Consider the following 20,952-nt stretch of genomic DNA (forward strand, 5'->3'; position numbering starts at 1 on the left):
TTGAAATTCAGAAACGAAAGAAAAATACAAAATCTTACTTAGTTTTACTGCAATTTCCTTACTTTCTATTTGTAACATTGTATTTTTATGCCATGCGTGTATTATACACATTAGGGTGGTTTGTTTTGGATGTAGAGATTCAGAAACGAAAGAAAAATACAAAATCTTACTTAGTTTTACTGCAATTTCCTTACTTTCTGTTTGTAACATTGTATTTTTATGCCATGCGTGTATTATACACATTAGGGTGGTTTGTTTTGGATGTAGAGATTCAGAAACGAAAGAAAAATACAAAATCTTACTTAGTTTTACTGCAATTTCCTTACTTTCTGTTTCTTTATACTTGGTATGTTCATCACATATATTTTAGTCTATTTGTAACATTTTCGCAGTAACTAAGCAGTTTTAGGAGAGAATTGACTTAATGTTTCTTCTTAGCATGGATACAAAATAGATTTAATACAATATTTATTAGTTGCTAAAGAAACTCATCTGATTGTATCGCTTCAGAATATTTTTTTTTTTAATGTTATTCATGTATAACTACTACAGCCGAACAATCAATATAAAAGTTATAGAATGTCTTCAAACAAGTGATTGCTACCATAGCAACAGTAATTTCACCTAGGAAATTAAAGTACTTTATAACGTTTATAATCGCCCACTGAAATTAGAATATTAATAACAAAAAAAGAAATGGTGCGTAACATAAAACAGCTTCTGAAAGATCTAGGCTGGGCTGATGGGTTTAATATTCCAGTGGCCAATGAAGAAAATAAAAAACTTGAAGCAGAGGTAAGTGATTTACTTAGTTTACAAAAATTTATTTTATTTGTATTCATTTATTGTGTTTTTTCTTGTTATATCCTTCATGAAACTAAAACTAAGTTTTTGTGCTATTCCTAACTAGAACGACAAAAACGGGATAAATATTTTTCAAAAGTTTCTTTTACCATCGCAGTGATTGGTTTAGAACGTTCATGTGAAATATCCTTTAATGATGTAAGTTAAGAAAACTGGCAAATAACAGGTTCTTATGTTCACCGACAAAGGAATTAAAGAAATTATATTCTACTTATTAATTTTTGGTTTGGTGACCAAAAGCTAATCGTACACATCCAACTAAAATACGGATTTTCCCATCCGCTCTAGCAGAGAATATCCTTGATCTGTATACTGAAGAACTATTTATTAATTCTCAATAAGTGGTTGTTATTCATGCATGACCCATACTTTCTAGATAAGTACAATTTTATGACATTCAGATGAATAAAACTTCTATTTACAGGTTGAAAAATTAATTTTAAATAAAGCTGATATAATAATTCAGTATGAAAATACTCAAGAACGCTTGACTAATATGAAAAACACGCTTAAAAAAATTGTTAAGGAAAAAGAAGATAATCAGGTATAAGTTTCTTATTGGCATGTTCGTGAATTGAGGATAAAATAAATTTTAAAATTTTTAAATAAAACTTTTAATAAAGGTAACATTTAATTGGCAAGATCTTTAGACAAAACATTTTGTTTCTCCATGGATCTGGTACCAATGGTGCATTTCATTAGGAAATGTTTAAATTATACAGGGTGTATGCGGAGGAGTGGTCGAAACTTAGGGAGGTGATTTAGCAGCTCAAATGCAACAAAAAATATCCTCTTCACTTTGGCCCGATTCTCAATAGTGTCCAAGATATTTGCATTTTTAACTTTTCCGTCTATGTTCGCGTTTTTCACCATAAAAATGGCCGTAACTTTTCTATCCTTTATCCTACAACAAATCTACTTATTCCAAACGAAAAAGCATTAAATTTCTTAGAAATTTGCTGAATACCGAGCCTCAAAACGTTTCTCACAACAATGAAATTTTTACTTTACTGTCTAAAAAGTTCGTTCTCGATGATTTTTGTTAAAATTTTCATCTGCATTTTTTTTAATGATTAATGAATCAAGGAGTCACATAATTTCAGAAAAAGTTGCCCATTTATTGAGCTTCAAGATCATATGGATTTTTTTTTGGTTTTTAATAAAACCCTACCCCGAACAGAGGGGTGTAAATGCCAGAAAACTGGGATGTTTGCGTAACCGACTTTTCACTACTAATTTACTCAAATGTCAATTTTTGGAGAAGGAACAAAAAGAAAAGTAACCATTTTAGTTTTGAATGATTATTAAATAACTTTGATCAAAAAACCACCATTATGTCATTAAAATAAGTTGCACAAACAATAATTGTAGTCAACTACTGCGTTTTATTGCTACTTTATTTTTTACTTCCATTTTATTAAATAATGATTGTTAAAAACTAAAATGGTTACTTTATATCGGGCCAAAGTGAAGAGAATATTTTTTGTTCCATTTGAGCTGCTGAATCACCTCCCGAAGTTTCGACCATTCCTCCGCATACACCCTGTATATGTGCAATTAAATATCAATTTTCATTTCTATTATTAATTATATAAGAAATTATTCCTTTATTTGATCATAATCAGTTGTGATTTATTGTTTGCCATTATTATTGAGGGTCCTAGATATCCTTCCTATCGGCCATCACTGGCAGTGGTCAAAGAGATGACACATTGCCATTTTGATCTGAAAATGTTTATTAAATTAAAATGATTTTTTGCTGTCCAGGGACCAGCTCGTTCGTCAATTCCGGGGACAAGCGTACCATTTCTTCCATTATTAGCTTTTTCTTTTTTTAATGTGTGATATGGTCTGGGAAATTGTTTGATATTGCTGAATTATTATACTATTTTGTACGGCAGGGATCTTGGCTTCAATTTAAAATGAAAATTGAACAGATATTTTGATAGAAACTTCGCATTTTTTTACTCACTCAAATAGTTAGAACTAAAAGATCTTTTCTAAATCTCACTTAAATGATGCTTGATGGTGGGTCAGGTATATATTATTTCCAAAAAAGCAATTGTTTTATCAATAAACTACAACAAATGTATGGTCCACTTAAACATTGTATTTAAATTTCTGAGGCACCTCACAACATGTTTAATGAATAGTATTTTTTAAACTTAATACCGTCTTTTCAAGACAGTTTTCATTTGATAAGTTTGTTGGGAGAAGTAAATTTGTATTATATTTATTTACTTTAATTTAAGAATCTCCTCGCCTTCAGCTTTGCGTAAAAGGCAACCTGATGAGGATGCCTGACTAAAGAGCGAATCCTTCTGATCCTCAATAGAATCATCAATTCTCACTTAAACAAAAAAAAATACAAAGAGATTTTGTAAAGTTGACTTGACCTTTAGCCTTTTAAGAGTTTTTAAAGCATCTTCATAATTCAAATCTGTTTAGAAAATACTTAATATTTTTATTGAATTAACGAATATAAATTTTCAGTATTTTATTTTAATAAATTTCTTGTATATTGCAGCTGTTACTAAACAAACTCAGGCAAAGTCTTGAAACAGAAACGACAATGATGAGTAAATCTGAGTCGGATCGCAAAGCAAATGATTTTGATATAAAAGATTTAAAAAAAGAGATTTCGCAAACTGACACCAAATCCATTACAGCACGAGTAAGTGAAGTGTTTCATGTCATGTCAATCTATTTCTTCAATAGATGAACAAGTAATATAAAACTTTATATTTTCTCATAATAATGATATTAATAATAATATCTCAAGATTTTCTTAATATTTTATTATTTAATAAATATCGTAAATAAATTTTAGGAACAAATTCAAGTACATACAGTAAAAATTACTGAATTAAAAGAACATTTGAATTGGGGAGAAGACGCTTTATTTGCTTGGGAAGAAGATTTAGCTAGAGAAGACAAAGATTTTGATTTCATTAAATATTACAAAAATGTTGACCAACATAAGTATAATGTAATTTTTAAGATAGTTTACAAAAAAAAAAAGTTACATCTCTCTTTATTAAAATTTTTATTCAAAAATCCTTCTTACATTTATTGTAAAATTTCCAGGAACTTGAACATAAAAGGCAACTTGCACAACTTGAATTAAATCAACTAATAGAAATTGAAAATAGAGAAGCTGATAAATTAGAATGTTTGGAAAATCATTTTTACCATTTATGTAGAGATTTTAAACAGGTAAATTATGTTTAAATACACCTTTTTTTTTATAAAGAGTAGGTAAATATGTACATTTTTAAAAACTACTCCTTGGCTTCATCTTCTTTAGATTTGCTTAAATTGTTACTTATCATAGACCATATTAAATCTGTAAATGAATTTCCTTGAAAATGTACGAGGTGTGTTCAAAAAGTAACGGGAATTTTTAAATTTCGCGGGTTTGGAGAGTCTGATTGTAAAATTTTTTTTTTTATTATGTTGGTACACATGCCCCTGAAGTACGATAAAATTTTCAGTAATATTCATTGTTTACTTCTTAAGTGGCAGCCGTTAAGGTTAGACGTGTTTTTCGAGCTTGGCGATTTTTGTTTGTTAAAAAAAATGGATCAAAGAATTTGTATTAAATTTTGCGTAAAAAATGAAATAAAGTGTAATAAAGTGTGTGAAATGTTAATAAAGGCATATGGTGAGTCTGCTATGAGTAAAACAAGGATTTACGAGTGGTATAAGCGTTTCCAAGATGGCCGCGAAAACGTTGAAGATGACGAACGACCTGGACGTCCAAGCACATCAACAACCGATGAAACCGTGAAAAAAGTGAAAGAAATGGTTATGAACGATCGCCGAATCACAATCAGAGAAGTCGCTGATGATGTTGCCATATCAATTGGTTCATGCCATGAAATTTTTTCGGATGTTTTGGGTATGAAACGTGTGGCAGCAAAATTTGTTCCAAAATTGTTGAATTTCGAACAAAAACAGCGGAGAATGGAAGTTGCTCAAGAGTCACTCAATGAAGTCGACAACGATGCGGATCTACTGAAACGTGTTATAACAGGTGACGAAACATGGGTTTACGGATATGATGTCGAAACTAAGGCTCAATCGTCCCAGTGGAGGCATTCTGGATCGCCAAGACCGAAAAAGGCTCGACAAGTGCGGTCGAATGTGAAGGTTATGCTCACTGTGTTCTTCGATTTTAATGGCATAGTGCATCATGAATTCTTGCCACAAGGTCAAACAATCAATAAGGAGTACTACCTACAAGTTCAACGCCGTTTGCGTGAAGCAATCCGAAAAAAACGCCCGGATTTGTGGCAAAACAATTCATGGATTTTGCACCACGATAATGCACCTGCTCACACTTCATTGCTTGTTCGTGAATTTTTGGCCAAAAACAAAACTTTAACGATGCCCCAGCCTCCATATTCGCCAGACATGGCTCCATGTGACTTTTTTCTATTTCCAAACATAAAGAGAACATTAAAAGGCCGTCGTTTTACAAGCATAGATGACATTAAAAGCGAATCGCTGAAAGAGCTGAAAGCTATCACAAAGATCGAGTTTCAGAAGTGTTTCGAGGATTGGAAAAAGCGCTGGCACAAGTGTATTGTATGCGAAGGGGACTACTTTGAAGGCGACAATATTAATGTAGATGAATAAATAAATATTTTTTTCAAAAAACGAAAATTCCCGTTACTTTTTGAACACACCTCGTATAAATTTTTGTATACTTCAGCAAACGTCTTGTAATAAAATGTAAAGCGATAAATTTTTGTGAAGATTTACTTTAGAGCCCAGCAAAGGTTCTCAATCTTTCTGGAATTGCGAAATACATATTTCAATTCTTTCGAACACTACTTTAAAAAAAAATAAAGTACTCTTTTAAGAAGAAAATTAAAGTAATTGTAAATTGTTTCATTACATTTACGTAAATGTATTAGTTTAGATTGTATTATTAGATGTACAATGCTGAATGTTTTATGTCACAAAGATTAGATGTCTTCGAGTTTATAGAATACAATTAGTAGTAGTAATAGTCTTTATTAAATTATACTAACTTGAATATTACAAATTTAACATATTTATAAATAAACTAGACAATCACCACAATTAACTAAATCTATTTTTCCCCTCTAAAAAGAGCCTTCAAAAATTTTCTCTAAACTCTATATCTGGATCAAAAGTTTTTTTTTTTATTGAATAATTTTTTCAAATTCGTTTTGAACACATTGAGGATGTTCCTGTAAGGCAGCACTTGAGAATAGAAAAGAAATTAGTGTGGGTGTTCACTAAAGATTTTTTTTACTTTTTAGGTTGAAGTTGAAAGAACCTATCTACTTCAAATGTGGCAGAATGTTAATTTTAGCATAAAAAATCGAGAACAAAAGATTGAAAAAATAAAAGAGGTAAAATGCAATTTGTTTGTTCTTTTTCTATTTAGCTGAAGTTTGATCTTATTTAATCATGAATAGGTAATAAAATGTCTATAGAAACTGCAGAGATTGTTATTGCTTACTAATGAGAATTAATAATTAATGGTGAACTTAGGTAATCAACCTCTTACTCTTCTCAAATATAACCTCTAAATAAATTACCATATTACCTTTCGGTCAGGGACACTGAGATGAAAAGTGCATAGAGCCTGATCCCACAATAAAATAATGGAAAATTTTAGGTTTTAAGATTCAATTTTAAGAAGAATATTCTAAATTTTCACTCATAGAAATGCGGTTTTTCAGAGCAAGAAGTCACATAAAGAAGTTTTAGAATAACTTTGGTATCCCTTACCTTCTTTTGACAAAGACTTCTACTAAGACTCTCTGAACTACCTAAGAATGGGGGAAGACTGGGAACATATGTAAATATACATTTTCCCAAATATTTCAGAGTTTAGAATTTTTTTTTTTTTTTAAATGCAATTTGTAACCTTTGACTTCCTTATTTTAAGACAACCTACTTTAAAATTTACTACTGGTCCATCTAAAAGAGTTTTCAATGAATTAAACAACTTGATAAACTAACACTGTTGAGTGCTCGTGAACACGTTTTCTTGCAAAACAAACGTAATTTCTCATACGAAGATAAAAGGAGTCCTGGAAAATGATATATACCATTTGAAAGCACATTAAACAAGGAAACTTTTATAAAAAGTGCCAGCAACTAGGTCTGATAATGATCACATAAGAGCCTAATGAGTTTTCTTAAAAATTTCAAGTACTTTTATTTTTCCAGCATTCGGACGGAGATTGAGGCTGTTTGGAGAATAACTTATGCTTCGAAATGGTATCAATTTTTAGAAAAATTTATCTGTCTTTCTAAACGTGTCGTCAGAATCGAATTCGGACTAAAACTTTCTGAGTAATAACATTTTTATTGGAAAAAAGTAATGATTTTAGAAAATAAACTAAAAGTGACGTCACTCAAGAACAGTGGAAAATATGAAGTTAGCCAATACGTCATTGAACTCCACTTTAGATGTACTACACACAGTAGGCCTATGGACAATACTTACTGGTTCACCCTGTATATAGGGGTTCTCCACGGCTCTTCGACGAACACCGCTTCTTTCACCCTCAGCTCTCCTCGCTATGTCACCAACTTCCCTTCTTTTGCAGTGAATCTGCAATATTTCATACACGAGATGTACTTGAGTTTGAATTCATAAATCTCGCTAGTTCGGCATCCTTATCTTCTTAGGTGGGAACTATTTCTTTCTAATTATAGTTGTTAACACTTAAGTTGTTTTTTATTATAGCTTAATAGCTTCCTTCTTTAAAAATAGATAATAATTCCAAAATAATTTCAATTTATGTTTCTCTGAGCCTTGGAAGAATAAAAGATGTTTGTGGACAAACGTCCAACAGTATGCAAACTTCGATTCTTATCCATAAATAAATCAAAAGTTACGTCTGATGTGAATCAGATAATATCAGAGTCTTAGGAGGGCAAAAGAAAAAGGATGGGACTTATTATATTTTATTATTATTATTTTGTTTAAACATCCAAATAATGTTTTACGCCTTCCTTTTTTCAAAAAAAGAAAATTGATGCAACCAAAGATGATATGAGACAAAACCTTGTTAAATACATTGCCTTAGAAAAATCATTTGATGCTATAAAAGATGAAAACAATTATTATGTGGAACAGTATACTTTGTTAGAAAATAGACAACCTCATCTTATGGAACAATTGGATTCACTTAGCAATGTTCTAAAAAACTTCGAGGAAGAGGTGAGTATTTTTGGTATTATCAAATAGTATTCGAAATAAAAAAGTAAACTTACCTTAAAATTATTGAAAAGTACAAAATTTTATATAAACGTACAATGTGTAGAGGGTCGCTATTTTGAATGTTACAAATTAACCTGAATCTATTGGAATCTTGTATTTTTGTATTGCAATTAACAAACTCATTATATACGAAAATAGTTCTCAGATAGTTTCAAGAAGTACATAGTGGGAATCATAAGCACACAGCTAGCTATTCAAAAAGCATTTTTCAGATAAATCTTATTACAAAAGTTTTTACTGAAAATGTTGAAAGATATCGATTAAAGATCTTTAATCGATTTCTTTCAACATTTTCAGAGTGATCACTCTGGTTTAAAAGCAAAATAATTTATAATATCTGTCATTACAAAATATATAGGACGTGTTAAAATATGAACTAATCAATTTTTTGCTTCTTTCTTGTTTTTTTTAGACTGAAACACTGAAACAAAAAATAAAACAACTAGACTATGAATTCAATTTACAGACACTTAAAAATAAAGAATTAAAGCAAAACATCGAAGGTAGGTAAATTTTGTTCTTTATTTCTGTGTTTTTAATTTTGCCGCTGTTAGATGCGATTGACCACAAATGGTTAAGGATTTACAGCTTCTGTTTTATTACAATACTTATGATGAATTATAAAACTCTTTTTATTCGGACTCACATCTGAGATTTCAAAAATATCCTTTGAAAGCCAGTTTATGTAATATTCATGAGGCATTTACTTAATTGAAAGCATCCTGTTGAATTTAATTACCTTTAAAAATTAGTTAAACGCAGGATCATTAGAATGATTTTCTTGAAAAACTTTTTGAAACAAATGATGAAAACCTAGAGAAATTCTTAATTTAATCATGCAAGAAAATAGAAATAAAATTATCAATTTATTTCTTAATTTAGTTCCTCTCTAATTACTGTCCACCCCTAGTCTCTGCTCCTGCCTAATCTTAAAAAATTAAGCAATGTCTATAAACTCATCAGTTGGACACAAATGATCAAAAATTGCTCCAAGCTTTATACTTAAAGTATGTCTTTGATACTAAAAATAACTTCTTAAATCAACCATAAATATTGTTAATTTAAATTAAACCTTTTTCAGCAAATACTGCAAAATTTCAGCCCATATTTGATGGCAATGAGAAGTTGCTTACCAAATTAGGAACCATTGAAATTGAAAAAATGACAGCTGAACAGAGATGTAAAACTGCTGAAGAAATTTATGAGGTAAAAGACAATTTGTGTTGTTATTAATACTAACAGGGATATTAAGGATATTAAAATTCAACACCCAAGCGATATTGTTAGCTGAACATAGCCTTTGGGACAAAGACCAATAATTACACAACCTTTTATTAGACCTCATTCAGATAATTTCAGAGAACTTGTAAGAATTGTTGTAAAAAAAAAAAAAGTAATACCAAAAAATATATAAACCACAAGTTTGAGTCTCATGCAGACTTATTAGCTTTACATCAGAGGATTACTCTCAAAAGTAAGGAATATTTCAAAATTGAGAACACTAAAGAACAAAAAAAGGTAGCCTTGAAATTAAAACAACAAACTATGTTACATATTACAGTATAAAATGCCATGTAGATCCTAAACTTGTGGTTTAATTCAAGTAATAATTGGAAATTGCCCAACCTAAAGGCCATTAAGATAGATGTACTCTTTACAGCCCTCTAGATAATGAATGTTTTCAAGTTCAGTTAGAAACTATATTCTGTAAAAGAATTTTAATCACACTTGAATGTCTAGGTTAAAAAAATTTTCGATGTGACTGTACTAATATATTATTTATTACTTTATTTTTTCCACTAGATGGGTAAAAAAATGTTAAAAGAAGAAAGCAACGAAATAATTAGAATTGAAACAATGATACAGAAATTAAATACTGAACATGAAGAATTGAAAGAAAAGAATAAAGTTGAAAAAAATAAGTTAAATGATTTAATTTCTAGATTGAAAGAATTAAACAAACAAATCAAATCTAGCGAAGCTGAATTACAAGAATTGCAAAATGCAGAATTCAATTTAGTAAGTAAATTAATATTAGCAAATAATTTTTAATTTAAAAAAAAAAAATTACTTTCAAAACAGTCAATAATCTGTGATTTTAAAAAGGACATAATATACATAGTAGAATTTATTATTTCCATTACTGATAATTCTTATTTATTATATTCTACTATGAAAATCAGTTATCAAATTGCTTTAGAAACGTTTCTTGTTAGATGGGAAGTCATTATTCCACAGAGGGATATAGAGGAGTTACTTAAAATAAAAGAGTTAGGCGGAGCGATTATCAGAGCAAACTTGTAGGTGGAAGATCTGTTCCATTACAAGTATACCTATTTTTTTTATTTGTTAAGAAAATATTAATAGCAGAGTATGTGCTTCTACCTGAATAATTGAAACTAGAAGTTTCATGTAAAATTTCTATTGGAACTAATTTAGAAAAATTATAGAAAAAATGTAAAGTTATTTTTGGCTTAATTTTGACTTTAAACTGATTATGGAAAATTATAATGAAATGTTTTTGTGTAGAAGAGAAAAAAAAAGTAAAAATTTTTCGTGACTAATTTACAAGTAATTTAATGGTAAAATAACAATTATTCATATCTCTTACTTTCTTATAATCCTCAACTTGAATTAGTTTCTGGTACCTTCACATTCTACCGAGTTTTACTAATATAGTCAGCAAATGCACTCAAACCTAAAGAAGAAATGAAGAATTTATGGAATAAAAAAATATAATAATTGTAGTGCCACACTCAAAGCATAGAATTACTGAAACAAAGAAAAACATTAAATTTTTAATCTTACATTAAAAGGATATCTTGAACAATTAATTAAATTAAAAATGTTTTTTCAACTTTAATAGGAGATGGAATTGGTGGACAGTTCTCATAAAATAAACATCCTAGAAGGGATCTCAGTAGATACTGAAGCACAAAATAGGTTGAAAATATTGATAGCCGAATATGAAGAAGAAATTTCCCAAAAAAATAAAGACTTGAGCAAAGTAAAAACGGAATTAAGAACTTTTACTGTAAGTATCATTTGTTTAATTATTTAATGTTATTTTATCAATCAACTCCATTAATTTAAAAGCTACACAAACTTTGCTTTAAAAAAAAAAAAAATTGAAATATAATTTATTTTATTTTTAGAAAGAATTAACTTTTATACAATTAGACTTAAATCGAGCTGAAAATGAAACTAACCAATTAAAAGTTAAAATAGAGGAATCAAGATGTGTTATTAGTGGAGGAAAAAGAGCATTCATGAAAGCGCAAGAAGAATATAATAAATGTACACTTAAATTAAATCTACTCAAAATGCAAATTAGTTTTGCAGAAGAGAATAAGAAAAAAGAAGGATTATCGTTATCAATATTAGAAAGGCAAAAATTATATTTAGATACGGTAAATTTATTAAAATTTTCTAAAAATCTTATTAGAAACTCTGGTTAGACAAAATATTTTTCTATTAGAGTTGATTAAAATAACCAATACGTATTATTTGTATAATTTTTTTATTTTCAGGCTATGCATGAACGTATAACAGAAATTGAAGGTTATAAAGAAGTAATTATCGCTCAAAAGAAATCTCTTAACGAAGAGAAATCGTTTCTAAGAAGAAGTATAGACCATTTAGTGACTAAAATAAAGGTCTTGGAAAAAAAGTAATATTTTATTTACTTTATTATGTTAAAAATGTGTTAAATTATATTTTTATTTTTATGTTTATAATATTTTTGCTTTTAGGTATGAAGTTACTTTGGATACGCTCGGTAAAACTGAAGATGGCGAACGTATGTCACTGACTAATTTAAAATTAAAGGTACAGTTATATAACCAATTTGTATTATTTACCGCCTCAGATTATTTCTGTATCGTGTTGTTATTCTAAGATTTTGCAAGTCAATAGAGAAAAGCATCCTTGTCAAACATTTGTCTGATTATTTTTTTAAGAATTACATTCTATTTTTTGTATTATAATAATTAAATATTTAGGTAGTTACTTACCCTTTAGGTCTTATTTCTTTCTCACAAGTATTCCATCAGTGTTTAGTACAGAAGTCATACGTTCGATTCAGCTGAAAACTCAAAACGGTATACCGTAGCACTGAGGGAAAACCGAAGACACTGAGAACTTCAAGTTCCACTAAATTTTGTCAGAGATCACAATCGACTTTAGATTGTAATGCACATACTAGGTTATTTCTGAGCAAATCCAAGTATACATCGCATAAATGTAATCTGATTAAATCTCGATTGATAAACTTATATAGGAACGAACTGGAATTTTTCGTTTCTCACTCAGTTAAGGACTAAAATGTGATAACTGTATTTAACCAGAAACTTGTAAATAAGTGGGTTCATTAAAAAACCTAAACTTTTAATTACACTGTTTATTATTATTAGACTTATTATAAATTACAAATGCACTCAAAATAAACTTAACAATACAAGAAGTAATCACTATTTCTCACTTAGAACTTTATGCCAAGTTTAATATGTACAATTATTTAAATATAATATATATTGCAGTAAACGATATATATATATAAGCAGAGCTTTCAGAGTAGACAGAACTATAGAATTTAAAAAGCAAGTTTGTAACCTTCCAAAAACCTTTACAAATGAACATTGTTGGAAAAAAAGAGTTAACAGCATACAGAGGACCTTTAAATATTCTGCCGAATTAAAAAAATAGATAAGGAATGCCTCGCATTGAATTAATTTTTCTTGTATAAGTTTTTTATTTTGCTATACTTTCCTTGCCTTGTAAGGGGAAATTAAAAATATTTTAGTAATACTTAGAAAAAATCCAGATTTAGTATATTTTACTTCCTATTTTTCTTTAGTTTTTTTTCAGAAACCCAGACTTATTCCTTTTAATATATTTGGTTCATGTAAATTTTAAAACTTACTTTTTTAAGAAAATAATTTAATAAGTAATTTTAGTTGTATAACTTGTAAACCAATTTAAAATTTAGGTGGCCCAAGAAAAAGTTGCATTACAAGATTTAGGAGATGAATTGGAAGCTAGAATAAATAAAACAGAAAGAGAGATAGAAGCATTTGAAAATACACTACGAGCTGTTACCAACACAAATGAAAACTTTAAAAGTAACCTGGATGCTCTAGATATGGACAGTAAGCGATTTAAATTATTACTCTTAGTTATAATTTTTGGGTGTTAGTGAAAACTTGAAGGGTATGTTGTTAATGCTTGAATATTTATTGGGACAGATCCCTTAATGCCCTAACCCGCATGTTCTAACAAGATTCTATCCACATCTGCCTCATTTCCTATTTAACAAACTTAATACTTCAAATTTTGTCTACCTGACCACCTCTGGTCCAACTGGAGGGTAACCAAACACTAAAAGCAAACATATTTATGTTTAAGGTGAGGAAGTCCAGGAGTTTAAGCGACTGGAAAATGAATACTATAAAACAATTAAACACAACGAACAACTCAAAGAAGAATCAGACGAAGTTAATTCGAGAATAAAGGTAATTTAAGCATAAAGGATCAAGAAAAAAAGGTTGTCACGCAATATGGGCGTTAGGCAATTTTTTATGATTAACAATTGCTTAAACTGCTAAAAGTGAAAAACAAAACTTACCAAATATCTTTAGTTGATTGTCTTGAGGAATGCAATTATCCAAACAAGTTCGCTGAAGTCTTGGGATATAAAAGCTTCTTTCTTATCCTGAAACATAGAAAGATTAACAAATTTAGATAATCGTAGAAGTCTGATAATAGGATTTTAAGTACAATAACATAAGCAATCATGCAAGAACATTATTGATAATAAAATTAGAAAATTAAATTGGACCACCAGTCTGAAAAAGGATTACTGATATCTTCATGTTCCGTGATATTGATGTTTAGTTGAACTGAACGCTAGTCCACAAAATTTTGATTGGATGAAGCTTCAGTATTTACTTTAATATAAAAAATTAACAAAATTTTCATCTCTTTTTGGGGGGGCACAAATGTATTATTTAAAAAATTACTTCTTCTATTTTTAGGAATTACAGAGAAAAATAAAAAAATTAAAACAGTTTGGAGAAGAAGCACAGCAAGAATGGAAAATAAAAGAGAAAGAAGTAATGACTCTTACAAAAGATCTAGCTGGTAAACAAATAAAATTGGAAAGAGCAACAAAAATTTTACAAAAATTATTTAGAGAAGTAAATTTAAAAGCACCAACAATTGGACGAGCTTTAGCACTGGTATTTACTCAAGCTTTTATTGAAAACTTTAATAAGACTCAAATTTTCATATAGATTTATTTGAAGTCTAAAAAAAAATATATAAAAAATCTTGATTTAACGAAAAAGAGTAAGCCTTTAACAAAACATCTTTTTGAGCTTCTTCTTTACCCAGTTTACAGCAAAGACCTTCTTCTGTTCCATAGGCTACTTTACATAATGCAAATTTACAAATTCGGAACAGGGGAACGAAAGGTTTGCTGAAATTTCACCTTTAAAGATTGCTTTAAAGGGAATTTTTGGCTAATTGCAGAGTTCCAAGTTGGGGAAAATGATGACCCATTTTTCAAGTAGTGAGGTTAATATTAGGTTTAACTATAAATAAACATTTTTGAATAATTAGGTAAAAATCTCAGGCTTTTATTATTACTTTCCATTACTTGTGAAAGTTTTACTTAATTTTGTATTTCAAATGATATGAATCGTAGAATATTTATTATTTTTAAAGAAATAATTAAAAATATTATACTCCGTCACCTGCTTGAATATTTTTAAACCAAACAAAATCCTCAAAATAATGAGAAAAGATGTCTAAAAAAAAAAATTGCTCGATTTTTTGCAATGCAATTAACAGCTCTTTGGAGGTCAATTTTTATTCTTGTTCATCGTAACTCAAAACACATTTTAAATGAATAAAATAAAATAAAACTATATTTTTAATTTCCGACTAAATGCATTACTTGCAGCAAGAAGTCATTATCATCAGAATTCTGTTGATTTAAAACAAGATATACTTTTTTTTTTTAAGAGAGACATCGAGGTTAGAATTGAAGGAGATAGAAATAAATGTGTTTTACAACAGTTGGCAGAGATGGCCTCCACATACATTCAAACATCGCCAATTATTCACAAATATTTAAATGAAAAAGGTTTAACGCTTCCACAGTGTCAAGAGTTTACATTTTCTTTGAATACTTTATCACCAGAGTAAGTAATAACGATTCCTCTTGTAAATGAACTAGCTGATGGAAAATTATTTTCTGTAACGAACTCATGACTTTATTCGCAGTAGTTGACTGTGGCAAAACAAAAAACATCAGAACATATCATCTTTATTTTATGATAATCAATTGCTCTAGAAACTAGAGTCAAATATTATCCAATTTATTAGAATGTTATTCCATCCATTTTCTTTTTAAGTCGATTTATTTCCCTTTTGGCATATAGTTTAGAGGGAATTGTTCACACTTTTAACGTGACCTAATTACCTAGGCCACACAGTTCCTATTTGGTGAAGGATATTATACAATAACTCAAATCTTTCTTTTCACTCTTTGCTAAATTGTAAACGAGACACAATTTCGTAGGCAGTCCAATTTCTAGGCATCATCTCTTGTTATTAGCAACTCTACAGGCTAATTTGTAATCAGCTTACTGTAGGCTGAACAGAATATGCTTTTACATTCCCCTTCATTTACATTTCATTTCCTCTATTTCAAAGCTTTCTCCACGTAAATGTTGCAACAGAAATGGAGTCAATATACAGCCTGGTTTCAAAACGTTATTTATTCCCTTATCATTTCATAATTTCATAAACATTAATGTAATAATAAATTGTGTTTTATGAATTTTAAAATCGGCAATTAAATTGATTCTTTGGCAGCTTATATAAGCTGTGACTAGGGGCGGGTGTTGATCTAGTAGTCAAGAGCTTGGCTTTGTAAGTGGGATATCCCCAGTTCAAATCCCTTTTTATTTGTTAGAAAAAGTTGTTTACAGTAAAGTATGAGCTTCCGCCCCCGTCCACGACATCTAATTGGCAGTTGGACAATAAGCCCCGCCTGAATAAATAGGCGATTACTTTACTATAACCTGCTACTATGTCATTTAGCTTATTTAATAAAACTCCTAAATAATACATTACAAATTATTGAAAAAAAAAAAAAAAATTGCAGAGTTCGTTCATCTGAAGGAGGTTCAAGATTAAGTGTTTTGAGTGATGTCAGTCTTACACCATCAGTGGTACACTTAGATCCAACTGTTCTACTACCACCAAAATATCAGAGACCTATTTGCAGAAAATAAGAAAACTAAAAATAAATTTAGAAATAATGAGCGTGTTTTTTTATATACAATAGAATTACTTTTGACTTTTGTATTTACAAATAAAAATAATTACAATAAAGAACTTCTAAAATAATTTTCTTTGTTCACCTGGCGTTCTACAAGAAAGTGTCTTTGGGCCCATTTTATTCCCTTTAAATTCATATATTACACCACACATTTTTACCATATACACTATGAAATTTGCTAACAATTCTGCCATCTTATCAAGTAACTGTAACCACGTTGTTGAGACTGAATAGTTGAACCCATTACAGAGAATTGATACTTACACAGAGACATCAGGGTATCGTCATCCATCAATGGTGCAGGGAATTAGGAATCAAAATACAAAAAGTTCCACGAAACCTTAGCAAAACATTACTAAGCATACCCTAACTACAACAAAACATAGCAAGACTGAAAAGGAATTGTTCTAGTGATATTATGGCAACTGAAATATCTCCTCGCTGAAGTGTCATCAATAGGTGGCTCCTCTACTCACGACATTTATGTCAACAGTCTCACACTGGCAATTAATTTACTTATTACAGATGTTTTTTGGACAATAGTTAAAAAAAATTATAAAGAAGTATAACAGGTTGGTACTTAATACTATTTAGATGAGTTACTCGAATTATATAGCTAACTTGAAAGCCGCAGAGTTAGCTGTTGCTAAAGCAAAAATAGCTACCAGTGCAGTTCTTGGTGTATGTCTAAATTCAAGATAATTAAATGGGATAAATAATAATGTCTTTAAAAACTTCTCTCCTTAAAGGCGATCAGGCCGAGAAACATGCAAGTTCCTTCAGTTCTTGGGTAGGATGCAATTAAATGTTTTGGTAAGTTACGCTGACTGGGCAGAGTAATTGATTGGGTCTGGCAGCTTAATTGGATCTGATTAGTTATTCACTCAAGACTGAAAAGAAAGTAAAAAGTTAAAGGTTCCTAAGGTTATAGTTCCATAGTTCTGAAAATGCACTTAGGAGAAAGTGGTAAAAAAACAGTATTACAAGCAGTTAAAAAACTTCAAAAAAGGAAAGAACTGCCGGTATTCTTAAAGCTTCCGTAAAATTGGGCATCGTTTGGACCGAAATCAATCTACTATGCTTGTATTTGGGGATCCCTAGAAAGCAATTAACCTGAATGGTCACTAGCAACATATAACTGTAAGGGAACTATTTGAACAAAATGATTGAAGAATTTAAAAAAAAGGGTGTCCGTCCATATGAACATGCGACGCCTAGCTGTCATGAAGCTACCATTGAAACAGTCAGTCCTCCAATGGTGTCAATTTAGTGGCAATATCCGTTTTTGTCTGTACCAAAATAATAGGAGACTGCCGGAGAATATATTCAAGAGTGAAAGGTGTGATTAATTTAATTTATTTAAATTTTGCGTCGGGTTTTCACTGTGGCAAAATTATATATTGTAGTTATTTTTACAAACCTTGAGCATTAAAAGTAACTCTTGAAGTTTCATTTTCGGCCTCACTTTTAAGACGAAACAACAACTCCACGATGGTAGCCTTCGAAGGAATTTTCAAAAAACTTTTCCAATAACTAAATTCTGTAAACAGAAGAATAATTTTCGGTTAAAACCTCTGACAATGAGGTATGAAGAAATTAGTTCTATACTTAAAACTTTTAAATGCACTCAGATTCATTGTAATTAAATTTAAATGCCCAAGTAATTACTTCAATTTAAAAAAAAAATCTCTAAGTATGAATTGTTATTAATTTAACTTGATTAGCTCTTAAATTAGCATTGCTGCCTAACATTACTTGATCCACAATTGTCCCAGTATTAACTAATATTTATGTAAAATAAAAGCCGCGTTTATAAATATAACCGAACCTTTAAAACATAAAAATAATAATTTAATTTATCAATAATAATAAATAATATCATAATCATATGAATCCAAACAAATTCAACTAGTTCAACTAATAATATTTATTTCCATTTTTGTTTCTTATTTAAATTATTCTTACAACTTTAATTGAATGTCAATGACTGCTCAGGTAAGTAAAATAAAAAAATGCATAATTAAATCAAACACATGGTGTCAGATTATATTAATACAAACATGTGAACCAGATAATTTTATAAATAAATCAATTTTCAAGAATATTGCAAGTAAAAAATTTTAATAAAAAGTAAGTTTTTATAAGCATATAATTTTTGAAATGCAAAATATGAATAGAGATATGGAGATAAGTTTAATTATAATTTCTTTACCGAACGTTAAATTAAAATTAAGAAGTATTCAAATCAATAGCAATTATTTTTAAAATGTTTCCTGAATATGACATTTTGGTTATCTTCAACAACTCATTCTACAGACTTAAATAACTATATCACGACAACCAAGTCGTAGCTTTCACGTACACCAAATTCCTAAAAAAGACAACTGCCTCTCACAGCCTTCACGAAGCCAAGAGCTCATATGATTGCATACGCACAGGGCCGGATTTTCCTATATGCTAACTGGGCTTCAGCCTAGGACCTCAAGATCAAGAGGGGCCTGCATTCAAATTGTTAGCAAAATTAAAATTACACTATTCTAAAAACATAACTTACTATATATTAACATTTAACTTTTTTTTCTTTTCTTTTTTAATGATTTAAGGCGCGTCAACATCTTAGGTTATTGGCGCCCGGAGCTTTTTTTAGTGCACTGCCGGCCTTCGGATAGTGTTCTCTCGTTACAGGCAATACTGTCCATCACCGGACAGTGAGCTGTAAAAAGCTCCTAGGAAGAGAAAATCTAAGGATCAGCAGCTGGATTCGAACCCGGGACCTCCGCGTGGGAGTCCCCAGTAACCGCATAGCTAATCTCTTCCCTTTAACATCTAACATATTGATATATATCACAGTAGTGATGTATTTTACTATCTCTCATGTAATTTACAAACTTAAAAGTGGGAGCTTAAAGGGCCCTCATAAGTGGAATAGCCTAGGGCCTCTTTTCATCTAAATCCGGCCCTGCATACACATGTTAATATTTTGCGATTTTAGAGTACTATACATCTTCTTTGATGACTGATTTATTCATCCAGAAAGGAAGAGAAATTATGGCAAATTTGAGGGCTTTTTTTTTTACTTGGAGCATTTGACCTAGGGACTAAAAATTAAAAAAAAAAGGGACTGAATTCGGCAATATTTCTTAATATTTTACGATCAATTCAACATTCGAATATACAATCCATGAATCGTCCGATTCCCAAACATTTGACTCCTTTAAATTCAACATTCGCTTACATACTTCTACAAGTGGTGGTTTACGTCTACTCTTTTTCATGGGTCTTCTTCCTTCCAGCTGTGAAGGAGGATCAATCAACTTGATTAAGAAAGATACTGACCAATAGTAAGCCTATTATGAATGTTCCTTCTTACAACATTCCAAATAATATCTTTCATGTTCTAATTTTCAAATTTAGCTATTTTTATTATTTCTACTTATACGTACCTCCACGTCCGTTATTATAACAGGAGTTTTTCACTAACTTCAGCTTTTATCACTTTAGTGAGTACTCTTTACTAAGAATTCTTCTCACATCACTGCTTTAAAACAGTTATTTTCTAAGTTTCTTATGTTGTATTTTACGTACATATTTTTAATTTCCAAATTGCATACATTATTTCGTAACTTGTAAACGGATATCTTAATGAAGTATTTAAACAATTAATCACCTAAGTTTTTTTTTCAGAAAAAAATGTCCAAGAAAAATGATTCTCAATGTCAGTTGCACCCTGAAAAAAGATGCAAAGTTAAACCAAAAGATTCTAAAAAGCAAGACGATCAACAAGTTCAAAAAAAGGCAGAAGAATGTGACGAATGCGCCCCATGGCAACGTTATTTGATATACGCAATACCATTGCTATTGTACGTACCTTGGGCCGTCAGCAAGATGAAATGTCCGCCAAAATGTTGTCCACCTCCGCCATGCTGTCCACCGCCTCCTCCACCACCACCAAAATTCTGCTGTCCAGAGCCACCAAAGGCTGAACCATGCTGTCCAGAGCCAGTAAAGGCTGAAAAATGCCATACTAAAGAAAAGAAACATAAATCTGAGGAGCATAAGGAAAAAGAATGTAAATAAGCTAAAGCCAACGACAAAGATTCGTTAATAAATTGGACTTTTTTTTAACATGGTTTATATTAATTTCTTTTATAACAATAATACCTTTATAATCTAGAATCCTATAAGAAGAACATATCAGATTCGAAATGCTACCTAGAAACACTAACAATAAATTGTTAAAACCACAATTTCTTTTCATTTTCCCTATACTAAATGTTTATTAAAAGTCTTACGTCTACCCTATAAACAATATTTAAAGTTAAGCTTACGATACCCGGGTTCATTTCCGGGTACTTACTTATGACTACAGAAATTTAGAATTTCTGAAAATGTTTATTATAGTCTATTCGCCATCACTATGCACTGCTACTTCTACTTCATTCCCGCTGCAATACGATACCATTCACAA

General features: G+C 30.0%; 2 protein-coding genes and 1 long non-coding RNA gene across 6 annotated transcripts; 2 read left to right on the forward strand and 1 right to left on the reverse strand.

Moving 5' to 3' along the window:
- The first annotated feature begins 557 nt into the window (after window positions 1–557).
- Window positions 558–16,541, forward strand: LOC141453981 (coiled-coil domain-containing protein 39-like). Its single transcript, XM_074127696.1, has 19 exons — window positions 558–795; window positions 1,289–1,408; window positions 3,392–3,538; window positions 3,695–3,853; window positions 3,952–4,080; window positions 6,159–6,251; window positions 7,886–8,077; window positions 8,550–8,640; window positions 9,219–9,343; window positions 9,941–10,156; window positions 11,004–11,171; window positions 11,293–11,547; window positions 11,668–11,807; window positions 11,890–11,965; window positions 13,125–13,284; window positions 13,541–13,647; window positions 14,170–14,373; window positions 15,161–15,339; window positions 16,308–16,541. The coding sequence occupies exons 1-19, from the start codon at window positions 697–699 to the stop codon at window positions 16,435–16,437; spliced, it is 2,790 nt and encodes a 929-aa protein (XP_073983797.1). The 5' UTR covers window positions 558–696; the 3' UTR covers window positions 16,438–16,541.
- LOC141453991 (uncharacterized) lies at window positions 2,458–20,213 on the reverse strand. Of its 2 annotated transcripts, XR_012458358.1 has the most exons (8): window positions 20,152–20,213; window positions 19,928–20,019; window positions 17,905–18,024; window positions 13,761–13,847; window positions 10,749–12,469; window positions 8,131–8,558; window positions 7,358–7,465; window positions 2,458–3,214 (listed from the first exon to the last, which is right to left on the reverse strand). It is a non-coding gene; the product is annotated as an uncharacterized lncRNA (long non-coding RNA). The 2 variants fall into 2 exon arrangements; XR_012458359.1 differs by lacking the exons at window positions 2,458–3,214; window positions 7,358–7,465; window positions 8,131–8,558 and adding an exon at window positions 8,868–9,065.
- On the forward strand, window positions 18,453–20,609 carry LOC141453988 (uncharacterized). 3 transcript variants are annotated; one of them, XM_074127713.1, is made up of 2 exons: window positions 18,453–18,479; window positions 20,169–20,609. In XM_074127713.1, the coding sequence occupies exons 1-2, from the start codon at window positions 18,462–18,464 to the stop codon at window positions 20,559–20,561; spliced, it is 411 nt and encodes a 136-aa protein (XP_073983814.1). In that variant the 5' UTR covers window positions 18,453–18,461; the 3' UTR covers window positions 20,562–20,609. The 3 variants fall into 3 exon arrangements, with proteins under 3 accessions (XP_073983814.1, XP_073983815.1, XP_073983812.1); XM_074127714.1 differs by having other exon boundaries at window positions 18,477–18,614; XM_074127711.1 differs by lacking the exon at window positions 18,453–18,479 and adding an exon at window positions 18,855–18,995.
- The last annotated feature ends 343 nt before the right edge of the window (window positions 20,610–20,952 follow it).

Source organism: Rhodnius prolixus, unplaced genomic scaffold, assembly GCF_049639745.1.
Source record: "Rhodnius prolixus isolate KJV_2025 unplaced genomic scaffold, Rpr scaffold_9, whole genome shotgun sequence".
Lineage (NCBI taxonomy): Eukaryota > Metazoa > Arthropoda > Insecta > Hemiptera > Reduviidae > Rhodnius > Rhodnius prolixus.